The sequence below is a fragment of the Manis javanica genome, chromosome X (genome assembly GCF_040802235.1).
Source record: "Manis javanica isolate MJ-LG chromosome X, MJ_LKY, whole genome shotgun sequence".
In the NCBI taxonomy this organism is placed as follows: domain Eukaryota; kingdom Metazoa; phylum Chordata; class Mammalia; order Pholidota; family Manidae; genus Manis; species Manis javanica.
In genome coordinates this window covers 140218299-140231821 of record NC_133174.1, presented here as the reverse complement: position 1 = coordinate 140231821, position 13523 = coordinate 140218299, and the positions used below count along the sequence as shown (strand labels likewise).

General features: G+C 43.6%; 1 protein-coding gene across 1 annotated transcript in view; it reads left to right on the top strand.

Moving 5' to 3' along the window:
* Nucleotides 1-230: 230 nt before the first annotated feature.
* Nucleotides 231-13523, top strand: part of MECP2 (methyl-CpG binding protein 2) — a 65915-nt gene continuing 52622 nt past the window's right edge. Inside the window, exon 1 of the mRNA XM_017680145.3 lies at nt 231-386. Coding sequence (XP_017535634.1) covers nt 325-386 — 62 coding nt within the window. The 5' untranslated portion in view covers nt 231-324. The remainder of the gene's footprint in view (nt 387-13523) is intronic.

Here is a 13523-nt window from a genome sequence, read left to right as displayed (position 1 = left end):
CGCCTCATTCCCCCAAATGACGGCCAACGGCAGCCAATCGGCAGCTGGACAGGGGAGCCCGCCCCCTTTTCCCTGGCCGGAATGGACACGAACTCCCGCCAATTGGCGGTGCTGCCGCCGAGGCCACGCCCAGCCTTGGCCTCCGCACCCAATGGCGGGCGGCCTCGAGGTGGTGTCGGGGGCGGGACTCGGGTGCGCAGGTGCAGCAACGCGCAGGCTGACCGGGAGGGCGGGGCGCGACGTCGGCCGTGCGGGGTCTCGGCGTCGGCGGCGCGCGCGCTCCCTCCTCTCGGAGAGAGGGCTGTGGTAAAAGCCGTCCGGAAAATGGCCGCCGCCGCCGCTGCCGCGCCGAGCGGAGGAGGAGGAGGAGGCGAGGAGGAGAGACTGTGAGTGGGACCGCCGCGGTCGCGGGCAGGGACCCTTGCCGGGGGGCGGAGGGTAGGGGCGGGACGTGGCGCGGGAGGGGCTCGCGGGGTCGGGCGACACGGCTGGCGGATGGCGTCCCTCCTCTCTACCCTCCCCCTCCCGCCGCCGCCAGTGACGGCTCCCCCCTCGGCCCGTCACCCGCACTCGCGAGTGACCGTCCTCGGAGCAGACTCTCAGGACCGCCTTCGCCTGGCGCCCCCCTCCTCCCGCCTTCGGCGCGCATCTCGGCCCCCGGCCCCACGGACGCCCCTGTCGCCCGGGCTTCGCCTGTCGGGGCTGCGCGCGCGTCGTGCCCTTCTCGGGGCTTCGGGCCCGCGGCTCCGTCGCGCGCCCGCGGCTCCGGCCTCTCCCTGGATCGCGCTCTCCCCTCTCCCTCCCTCGCGCGCCCCCTCTCCCGTTACTCGGCCCCCCCAGCTATCGCGCGTGCGCAGTCTGCCTCCCGTCGGGAGAGTGCGCCACAAGGGCTCCGGCGCTCTCACCCCCATCTCCAGGCTTTGCCTCCCCCTCCTTCTCGCCCATTCCATGACTTTTGCCCCCCACGGCGAACGAGTCGGTCCACCATCTCCTTTTCCTTTTAGCAGGAACAAGTGGGTGGGAATTACTGTCCACCCACAAAAGGGACTAGACATTGTGTTCCTGGTCCCACAACTCATCATGAAGAGATGGTTATAGTTCCCACAGGAGCCGTGGGTAGAGGACTGTGTGTCTAACATCACCTGAGGCTCTTCGGTGAGAACGCACCCCCAGAGTCTGGGGGTGCTGTGGCCTCAGAATATGAGGCCCCTCCACTTCGCCGATGATCTTGTAGTTACATAAGTGGAGTGGGACATAGTATGTAACGGACTCCCAACAGTCCGGGAGCACGCTCTGCTCAACATCACCAATACCAGATGGGGCAAGTGCATTGCATCGCTGTGGTTCCTACAATTGTCCCTGAAAGTTTACTTTCTTTTCAGTTTGGTTACGACTGAATCACCCAAACTGAAACTCAGGTGACTTTTACGTGGCGTGGCAATGTTTCTGTGGTTTTGCACTGAAGACTTACGGTCATTATGAAGAGTCTAAAAAGACTGCTCTCCCAGGGGAGAGTGTTTATGACATTGCTAAATGTGGATCCGAGGCAGGAAAACTTGCTTTGGAATACCTGTGTTGGGGTCGCTTCTTTCGTGTGTTTTGGTGTGGATTGGTCATGGCAGAAATGGGCTCCACCACAAAAGTGATATTCCTGACTCATGGTCAGGCAGGTGTGTGCTTCTGGTTATTTTTCCAGGAACAGGAATGGACTTTGCAGTGCATTCACACGCTATCTCCTGTGCTACATCAGTACCCAGATGGTAGGATGGAACTCGGGGTGGTTGGTGATCATGGAACCGTATCTTCCTGCATGTGATGCTAAGTGGTTTAGACTTTGTGGGACGCTCACAAGTATTAGGCATTTTGTTCTACTAGAATAATGAAGTATATTCGGGCCTTGATAGTAAAATTGACCGTTAATAGCCAAGTATTATTCTAGAGGAGAAAGTGGGGTTTTGTGGCTGGGATTTTCATCTGGATTTTAGCAATTTCAGTTAACAGTGAGATTAAGCTGACCTCTTAAGTCTTTTGAAATGTACTGGATTCTTATAAGAAGCAAAACAAAACAGTCTGAGATTTGTATGTCTTTTGGGAATTTCCACCAGGGATTTAGGAAAATAGGCTTATTTATGGGCTTTTTAGGACTTCTACTTCAAATCTTAGTTGGAAGGCCTAGGAAACACTTGCTTTTGTTTTCTTTCTCGGACATGTCAGAACTTTAGAGGGTGCAATCAATCTATTAAGAGTACAGCTGAATAAATAAGTCATCAGATCACCCATTTGTGGCATGTCAGCTAGGTGGCCGATCACTGAAGCACATTCCCATCCACACCCACAGACACACGATCCTCACTTGATGAAGTTTCCGAGGTTTGTACATCTGAGCCTGAGGTGCGACAGGATGAGGACTGCTTTGTTTGCATCATTGGCAGTACATTTGTCCTCTCGGGTGTCCCTCCACTTAGCTGTTCCTCATGCCCCTACCCCTTTAACAGCACAGACAACTTGCAGAAAACAGTTTCTCTGCAAAGTGCCTGGTGGCATCTGATCCTAACAGCTTGAAGAAACCTTCTATGGCTTTCTTGCCTGTCTAGCTTATCACACTTTCTTATTTCTCATTACAGATTTGCTTGGCATACTTTAAACCTAGAGTACAGGTCTTTATTTCACTTGATATAGAGCATGATGCAGTCAAACCCTGCTGGACTTTGCTTGTTTGTGTGTTGGGAGGGTTAGAATGCAATGTTGCATTCTATTTGCAATTTCCAGCCGGAGTCGTAGTTTCCCTGCCTGCTGTGCCTCTGTGTGGCTGAATCTAGTGGTATGGGGAGGCAAGCTGTAGAGTTTGGTGGAAAACTGGCCAGATGAGTCCAACATGATGTTGCTCCCACCTCAGTACTCCTTCCCCCATGTGGAGATGGAATGAGAAGCTCACCTCTTTAACCTAGGATAAAGAAGAGTAGAGGTAAAACTGTTCAATACTCAGGTTGGGTTTCCACTGCCAAAGTACCTTCCCAGGACTATTTGCTGATAAATGATTTGCCCTGGAACCTGCAATCTTTTATAGAGGTGACTATCAGTTGAAATCTTTTAATTGGCTAAGAGCCGAATGTTGCCAGGCTGCCTGAGTTATCTATGAAGAGGAGAGAATCACAGAAAATGTTTGACGTTCATAGTAACTAGTGTTTTAATCACGGGGAGAAAACACAGCCCTAGGCTGGCAGTGAGTTCCAGGGAGTGTGGCAGAACACCTGCTTGTGTTTTCTCCACACTCTGCTGTGGTAACATGCGTGCAGACCAGCCTTGTGTGGCTGGCCCACACAGCCTTTTCTTTTCTTGAGTAGAGCGTTATTGCCGCTCTAAAGGAAGGACTTTGTCCTCAGTGCTTCTGTAACAGCCCTCTCCAGTCAAACTGCGGTTGTCACCACTGTGCCTTTACCTTGTTTTGGGTAGAACAGATGTAAATGGGTTCTCCTTCCTTGGGCTCGCTTCCACAAAAGTTGTGCTCTTCTCCCTTTCTCTTGCAATGAACCTTTTCCTATTGAAAGTTTAACTTGCATGCCATCGCTTAAATACTTGGTTCCACCACTTTGACGGTAGGTATGGTGTTGGGGGAAACTGAGTGGGAATGAGAATTTGGGGGCATGTGAGGCATCCCCCCTCCCATATCAAAGGGTGGGGGTGGCCATTTCATTAGAGAAGAAAGCCTTGGCCTTCATAGCTTCTTCAAGGCACACTTCTGTTGGGCCTGCTGACATACAGATGTGTCCTCATATAGCTGCTGTGCAGTTCCTGCAGAAGTCTGGGCTCTCAGGAGCAAGTCTCAGGAAGGGGTCACTTGTCTTCCTTACCTAAAAAATGGGGATGTTCCGTATGTGAACCTGCAAATCACTGCATTATTGGGTTTTCACTTACCTGTTCTCTTTTGCTAGTAGGGTTTTTTTTTTTTTTCTCTCCATGAAATCTTGAGTAACTCAAAGATCTTAAACTCTCAGAGCTGGAAGGAACCTTAGTCTAGATCCCTCAGTATACAAATAATACAAAAAATTGTGGTGGCTTTTCCAGGGCCCCCCAGCTAGGATACCAGTTTCATTTTTATTACACTAACTAGGTAATGCTGTTACCTTGACTTATGGGATTTCAAAGCATTGTATGACTCCATTGTTAAGGGAATTACAAGGCTTCACTGCACCTCAATAGATAATTCTAGGTTTCTAGGTACCATCCTGCTAGTTACAGACCAGCTCTAAAAGACTTGGTTGTTGTTGCCCTTCCTCTTGGTTTGGCTACTCGAGTAATTGTGTGACTAGTCTCTAGGTTGTATACCGTAGGCTTTTTTAATCTAAAGATAAAAGTGCTACCTTGGGCCAGCAAGGTATCAGAGATGAGCTAATATGGAGCAGTTTAAGTTTTAACAAGGAAATGATGGTGGTTATCTTAATAATGAAAAGTGTAAATGACAAAAGCCCTTTTCTAAACATGTGTTGAAAAGCAAATGAGAAACTATGAAACAGAGCTCAAGTTTGTTGGACATTGCTTTTTGCTCACCTGAAAGGCTTACAAGTGATTGCCCTGAAGTGGGCTTGCAAATTTTGGAGGGTGACTTTGGCTCTCCCAGGGTGCTTGGTTGGTTCTGCTTTTTTTCTCTCTGGGTTAAAGTTCCTTTACATAATATTACAGCAGCTTGTAGCAACTTCAGCTGCTTGAAGAAGGGAGACTTTCTTTGCCTCTGGATTTCACGTGTTCTTTTTGGTTATGACATTTTGATGTTGCATGTCTCTTGAACATGTATTCTCTCCCTGAGTATTTCTGTATGACATGCTACAAGAAATGCTTAGCAGGGATTACCTCTCATGGTGTGCTTTATAGTATCAGCATTCCCCTCAGAGGTGATGACACCTGTGATACTTTCAATTCTAACAGACATGGATCTTTATTTTAGCGCTGTGTGTTATGTGCCAGTAATTTTGCAGTTTATCTTTTGTTTCTAGCTAGGTAAGCCGGGAAATAGCATAGTACTTTGTCTGTATGTTATCTTCAAAATGTCCCAAGTATCCCTGGGAAAAAGGTCGTGCAGCACAATGGGGGCTTTCAACTTACAATTTTCTTTGTTTTAGGCTCCATAAAAATACAGACTCACCAGTTCCTGCTTTGATGTGACATGTGACTCCCCAGAATACATCTTGCTTCTGTAGACCAGCTCCAACAGGATTCCATGGTAGCTGGAATGTTAGGGCTCAGGTAAGTAACCTTCCTTTTTTTTTTTTTAGTATATGTCCTGGTTTGGCCATCTGTTTTTACCAAAAAAAAAAAAGGAAAAATAAAAACAAGATATACTGGACAGTATAAAAGTACCCCAAAGACTAAAGACATAACTGTGCCAAACTGTGCCATATAATAAAAAAAAGTCACTTCCCTGAGCCCTGAAAGGTCAGTTTGGGTAGGGTTACTTGGTAGCCACAGCGTGATCTGGGGGCGGGCGTCAGATTAGAGCCGGAACTGGTGATCTGCAACTTCAGTTCACCTTGAAGCAGGTCAGCTGAGCTGAGAGTGCTTTGATTGAGGTCTTGACCGGCCACTGCTGTTGTTGCCTAGTGGCCTTCAGCAGGGTTTGCTTTGGTTTTGAGTAAATGATTTCCTGGTCAATGTTAGTGAGCGGTGGTAATGCACTGTCAGGTATGGTAACTGGTGTGTGGTCAGTGTCATAGAAGGATGGCCACCTGAAAGCTGTCACAGAACAGTGGAGCCCATGGCTAATGGCGTGTGCTTGCTGCACTCCTCCCACAAGAGCTAAAGAAAGCATCCAGACACACGGCTGGCTCTTCAGACTGTAGAGCAAAGTGAATCCCTTTGAAAAGTTAGGGGTCCAAGTCATTCAAGGTCTGACACTCAGGTGCTCTCTCAGCCTCCCTTTTGGCTACTTTGGTGCCATTGTGTGGACTTTAATTTTGTAAAAATGAGTGGTTCCTTAATTTCTCAACTGTCAGGCTCGATACCTCAAGCTTTTTAAAAATCAATGATCGCTTCACATTTGATGTTTTTGACAACTGGAATTCGAACATTCCATGTAGTAAGGCAGAATGTTCTAATTGAATTTACCTGTTCTTTTCCTAAGAAAAAAAATGTAGTTTACATATACGCTGCCTTTGTGATTCCAGCTGAGACCCCCAAGTAGCACTTTGTTGTGTCTCTTAGTGCTTTCTGACACCTCAGTCTAAAGCTATGTGGATTTCATAACAGCCCATTTAGGGACGATGTGAGGGACAGGATTTGGGCAGAGGAGCATGGAAGGTAGGGAAGGAAGTAGAGAGCATCATACTGCCTCCAACTCCCAAATTTAGTTCCACTCCTGATCCTGTGACTCAAATTGTCATTCCCCTTTACTGCTGAGGGGTGTGCTCTGGGCCATGCTGACAGGACGTTCTTTGTACACCACGTATTTATACTGGTGGGAGTCGTGGGGCTGGTGCTTTGTGCATTGTCTTAGAAACTGTGGACTAAATGTAATATGGGCAGTGAATGGGTTTCTTCTGGTAGATGTTAGACCTTGGGCGGGTGGTGTGTGTTTTTAATAGTCTTTTTCTCAGGTTACAGATAGATTTTATAAAATAGCAGTGGTGACTCTATACAGTTTTTTTTCTATGAAGTGTAAAAAGGAAGAGATGTTTTTAAAAAATACCTGTTATTTTTTAATGGAAAAGACATGGCCATTTGCGCTTCAAGGAACTTTGAAGGGAATTCTTTAAAGTACAGAATCTGTCTTAGTAGCTAAGTGCTTGATACAATTATTTTGCTTCCTTTCCTTATAAAAAAAATAATAAAAATTATACTTTTATAGATTATTCAAACCATTTTAAAGTATATCAAGTAAAAAAGTGAAAGCTCCCCATTACTCTCCACGCCAAGTACCCAGAGTAACCACTGCTAGTAGCTTACCGCAGACCCTTCTGAGTCGTCTTCTTGGCTATACAAATACGCGCCTTTGGTATTTGTGACAAGATAAGGGTGATGGTATATATATTCTGTATCTATCCCTGTGATAACATTTCTCTCTGCCTCATTTCTGTTAAAGAGGAGCAGCATGGTATGGTGCCGACTTAGTGTCATGCAGTGGTGTCCCATTATTGGTTTCTCCAGTGGTTTCACTATGTACCAGTCTTTTTGAAGAATGGCTGCCTAGACTTGGAGTTGCTGGTGGGTACCACCATATCACCTTCCAGAATGGCTATCCCAGTTCCTGTGACAGTCTGAGAAAGTGCCACTTCCCAGAATTGGATATTTACTTTTTAAGTTTGTGCTCCTTGGGTTATTACTGAAGCTGAAGCTTAGCAGTCTTTGACCATTTGTATTCAGTCTTTGTGAATTGCCTGTTCATGTTCCTCATTCATTCTTCCATCAGGGTATTTCTTCTTGGGTATATGTTTTCTACTTTGTCATAAGGCTTTTGATTCTGCTAGGCTTTTTTGATATGTAAAACTTGTTATGATTTCTTCTTTTATACTTAGAAAGTCCTTTCCTACTCTGAGAACACGTGAACATTTCGTCTGTATTTTCTTTCTTCCTAAGAAACCTGATGATATATGTACTATGTTAATACATACATATTTGATGCATATAAAAGAACCTTATATGTGAGTTGTTCCATGTTTTTTGTACGATTTTTAAAATACCTGTTTTCTATTTAACTTTGGGATGAGATGAGGTCTAGAGCCCACTTAGCCAGTTGTGTGGTAGCCATTTTGTGAACCAAATCATCTGGTCTTCGCCTTTGTCGTATGCTGACTTGAAAGGAACAAAGCACCTCATACTTTTTTGTTTGTGAGGCTTGATGGCAAGCCTGTCAGCAGATAATCATTTATTCATTCACCCAACAAATATTTGATCCACTGCTTCAAACTGCGGGGTGGGGCCACAGATGTTGAGAGGCCAGCGGCACAGCTATAGTCCTCATTCTGAAGACTCAAGAAAACAGTGAATCTTCACAAAAGTAGGTTTTAGATAAATTCAGAGGAATCCAGAGTGAGTGAGTGAGTGAGTGAGTGTGTGTATGTGTATTTTAAATTCTGACATGTAAGTTAGGGCTTTAGGGCAGACTGCAACATAAGTAAGCACAGTTTGTTTTCTAACTCATGTAATTGCAGGCCAATTTTTGTCTTGAATTATGATGAGGGCTTTTTGCTGTTGAAATAGTTCTATATTCAGCAAGGTTGGTTGTGTTGGAATAAAAGTTGTGTACTGATAAAAATGGTGATCTAGATGATTTTGAAGCTTTTTGTAATACCTGATAAAAATAAAGACAGGCTTTTGGTGAATATATTCTTAGGGGAACAAGTGTTATTTTTTGCAACTTGGCATCATTTAAATCTAATTAATACCCTTAAAATTGAATTGAAATCCTGATTTGGACTGAAAATATTTTTTACTTAAAGAAGGGATATAAATGATTTGTGATTGAGGAAGAGCCTCATAGAAGGCTGACTTTTTTTCTTTAATGATTTCTTTGAATAGTTAGTTATACACATAATACAGAATGAAAAAGGCAGCATAAATGGTTATATGGTAAATGATCTTACCACCCTGTCCCGACATCTATATCTTTTCCTGGAGGCAGCCATCATTACCACTTTCTTATTAATCTGTACACACGTACATGTACCTACATGTAATTTTTTTTTGTATCATTAATCTACAATTGCATGAAAAACATTATGTTTACTAGGCTCCCCCCTTCACCAAGTCCCCCCCCCCACATACCCCTTCACAGTCACTGTCCATCAGCGTAATAAGATGCTGTAAAATCACTACTTGTCTTCTCTGTGTTGTAGAGCCTGCCCCGTACCCCCACACACATTATACATGCTAATTGTAATGCCCCCTTTCTTTTTCCCTGCCCTTATCCTCCCTTCCCACCCATCCTCCCCAGTCCCTTTCCCTTTGGTACCTGTTAGTCCATTCCTATGTGTAATTTTTAAAGTGTGGTGAATATATACATAAAATTTACTGTTTTAGCCATTTTTAGCTTCACAGTTCAGTGAGATTAAGTACATTCTCGTTGTGCAGCCATCACCACTATGCATCTCCAGAATCCTTTTCATCTTGCAGAACTGAAACTGTCCCCATTAAACCCTAACTCCCCATTCATTACCTCCTCCCTCAGCCCCTGGCAGTTACCCTTCTGCTTTCTGTCTCTATGACATTGACTATTCTAGATATGTCGTATTATTATATATTTTTATATATGTGTTTATATATACGTTTTGTGTGTGTGTGCACATGCACAAACAGGTTATGTGCATATTTACACAAACATACTGTGCACGTTTGTGGTGTTTGCATTTTTTGTCAGTGTATCTTGGAGGTTGTTTGGTATCAGTTCTTAACAGAGTCATACCATTTTTTTTTTAAGGGTTAGGTTAGCTGTCCATTATGTGGATGCACTGTAATTTATTTAACAGATTTCCATTGATGGATATTTATTTTCCAATGTTTTTTATTTCATTAGTGCTGTAATGAATAGTCTTTTACATATTCAATTTGTTCATGGCCAAGTTTATATGTTGGAGAAATTCCTCAAGATGGGACTTGCTGGGTCAAAGGGTTATACACATTTTAAAGTTGTATAGATATTGCTAAATCAAGGTCTTTTAATTGCAGTTTTTTATTAAGATATTGATATACAAGCTTATGAAGGTTTCACATGAGCAGCAATGTGATTACAACATTCACCCATGTTACCAACACACACCCCATTGCAGTCACTTAATTGCACGGTGTTAAAGAGAAGGTTACATATGAGTAGATAAGTAAACAAATTTATGTCTGCAGTGGTATTTGTAGAAATTAAAGAGCTGTTAGTTAGGCTAAGAAGTAGTAGTTTTTAGCAGTTAGCACTAGAAAGCAAAACTTTGGAAGCTTCCATTTCATCAGATGTAACCTGTGTGATTAGACCCTGTGAGGCAAGACCCTTTACTTGGCAAGGGGAACTTCAGCCAGTTCTCGTTTGTGAATCTTGAAGAAAATGGAGCGTTTTTATTTTGGTACTGTTGTAAGTTGGGACTTATGGTTGAAGAGTCTCCCGCAGCTGCTGGACCTTCTGTCTCATTTGTATCATAATATGCATAAGGAATATCCTGGAGGTATTCAGGACCGGATTGCTGTTGCTTCATTTCTCTTTGACTGCTGTACTTTTTATATCACAATAGTTTTCATTTACCCTATACTGACTGAGCATCTACTATGTGTCAGTTACTGTACTAGATGCTGGGAACTGTCCTTACTCTCAGCCATCTCCTGGTCTAAAGGAAGATACAGGTAAATGGGCCATCACTTTACAAAGGGTTAGAAGCTACAGTGGACAGGTACTGGCCACTAAGGGAACACAGAAACATTGGATCTCCCTTAGACTTGGGGGTGGGGAATTTTTTAAATTCCTTACATTTATTTATTATTAATAAGGGAAGAGACTTATTTGAAAAGTGACCCCCAAGACCTGAACTGTGAGCCAACATTAACTAGTTCGGGAGAAAGTATGAATCGAGGAGAGATCAGCATGTATGAAAGCTTGGACGAGAGAGAGATGTTTGGCCAGGTCCGAGGAGTTCAGAGTGGCAGAGATGAGACAGGTAGAACAAGCCAGGTCAGGGGGAGCCAGGAGCAACGTGTTTGCAGTGTGTGCTGGTAGGAAATCAGACACAGTTGCTCCAGCTGTGCCATATAGGTTCGCTTTCCTCCCAGGCCGCTCACACTCTGAATTATTCCCAAGCTCCAGAAGGCAGTAGGAGGAGCTCTGTCCAGGCATCCTGTCCCCTTTACACTCTGCATTGCTCTGGAAGCCATCTGCCCTAAGCTGACCTCCCACCCACCCATCAGGCCTCCAGGGCTCCCACTGCAGGTCTTTTCATGGAACCTTCCTTCCCTCCACTACTGCCCCAGAAGACCTGGGGGATCCATGAGGAGAGGGCTTTCCCTTCTCCAACACACTTAATTGTCTGATAATACTGAGAGGAGGGCAGGAGCTTGCATGGCATCATGTGAATCAGCTATGGTACCAAACACTAAGCACTGCTTAGTTCTTCTGATTTTTGTTTATTATTTTTTTACCAAGACTTTCATGATGAAGGAAGCAGTGCATAAACAAGCTCACTCCCGTCTTGTCAAGGACCAGGTCCATCCTGATGATCCACTGTGGACGGCACCACTGCAATCCCCACAAGCCTGGGCTTGGAAGGTGGGATCAGAGCCCTCCTCGCCTACCCCTCATGCGCCTACCGCTCCGTGCACCTGCTCCTCTGCCCTCCCTCAGGCCATCCCAATCCTTCCTTTGAGGTCCTTCCTTCCCACAGTCCTGCCGGCCCTCTTCCTCCCTAGCCTCTGCACTCTGGTCACATGGTAGCTACTCGGGTACTTTCCACTCAGACTTTCAAAAATGTTAGCCATTTGCCCTATTCTCATCAGCCTCCTTGTATAGAACTCAGAAATGACATCTCCAGTGAAATCCCAACCATGGTTGCACTTGCTTGCTTTGCCTCCCTGAGGCAGTCTGTCCCCGAAAGGTGATGCAAGCTTATGCTGTTACATATGACAGTATATAAGTTCAAAAGTGTTTTGCAGACTTCCAGGATGGTATCCTACTCTGTGTAATACTCTGCAGCTTACTCTTTGGCTTTTGAGCCTGGTCCATGTTGCTCTTTGTATACCTTCACTCATTTAACATCCCTCCCTGTGCTGTAGAAACAGAATCCCCACCAGAGCCCTGAGGGAGAATGGAATCGTAGAGAAATGAGGATTGACAACTGGTTTATGTTTATATCCTTTGGTCCAATTAACCAACAAGATATTTTTATTTCAGTGTTTGTGAATGCTTTCCACAAAAAAGCATCCATTTTCTAGACTTATTAATAGGGCTGTCCAAAGGTTTTATTTTTAGATTTGAAAGAGCAAAGCAGGCTTATGAGATAATGCGCATTTCCCTTCATTCCCATCTCCTTTGCAACTTTCCTATTGCTGCTAAAACACGAACTTGAGCACTTTTAAGCGTGAGCTGACTTTCTATGTGTGAATTATTTCTTAATACTAAAGCATTTTGGTTTTGGGGGGGGCGCTTCTAGTAGTACTTAAGTTTTGACATTACTTTGATAAGTTGTATTTTAAATTTGTCTGCACACATTTAGTAACTTTTAAAATACAAATTCCTGTGTGTTTCTCGTTTTTGTAAACAGCAGAAGGTATTGGTCCATATTAAGTGCTAATTTGCTCTAATATTTTCAGCTGTTTTTGGAATTGCACTTGGCAAAAAAAATAGACAAATGTCTGCAGTTGTGACAGTTTGTCTTTTTGTTCTTTTTAACTCCAGGATAAATAAATCTAGTCAATATTTTTCTAAGTTTGTGAGATGGGAGTGATTAAAAGTCTTCCTAATGCTTACGTAGTTAGGGCAGGCTGAAAGTCAAGTGGTATCACCTTGTAAAAAATTCTAATGTAACCTGTAAGCAATTGTCTGAAATTTCTTAGCCACTCTTCCAGGTTAAGACAAAACAAACAAATTATAGTATTTTAAGCTCTTTTTTTTTTAATTACACAAGTAAAGCATCATTGTAGAAAATGTAGAAATGCATATGGAAATCATTATGGAAATTCACCATGCAGAGAAAACTGCTGTTACAATTTGGTGTGCATCTTCTTAGACCAAGGGATCAGACTCAGGGTTGAAAATTCAGAGGTTCTGTGACCTTGGATGGGAAAAACACTATATTTTCGCTGTCATTGACAATTCAGATTTCCTTCAGTTAATGTAGGCAACGGACCATGTTAATACTAGGCGTACCTGTGACATCACCAGTAGAGATCAAAGATGCTTTCATGTCATTTTATAGTTACAGATATTTTGAAATATCATTTGTGCTCATCACACTTCAAATTTAGTGTAGTTATTAGATCTACCTCTAAATCTGATTATATGTAGAAGCACATATTACTCTAGCACTAATTCTCAAAGTATGTGTTAATTTCTGTGCATTTTATTTTATGCATTTCAAAACATTCTTCTGAGGAGGGGTCCAAAGGGTCTATGGCAGAAAAAGGTTAAGAATGCCTGTTCTGTACGTTATACCTTGTAACTACAAATGTAGAAACAGCCAGCACTTGAGTAGTCAGTATCTGGGAGAAAGGGACCAAGGAAAGCCCTAAAGCACAGGTGCAATAGAGGGAAACAAAATGACCTCTAAAACTTAGTTAAAATTATTATATCAAATATTTTTAAGAATGCACTTTTACAGATACTGCTTAAATGTAAGGCAACTAAAGCTGTGTAAGAACACTTAATACCACATAAACTGCTGGTAAATAACAGCCTAAAAGTTACCTTTGCTGTTGGCATTTTAAACATCCTTCTAGAGCCTGCCTTAGGCACCCATGTACATGGCATACATATTGTTTTAGATGAATGGGATCATATAATATGTGCCATTGTAGTTTCCTCATGACATGTTACAGATATCTCCCCATGTCAATAAAAATAGATTTAT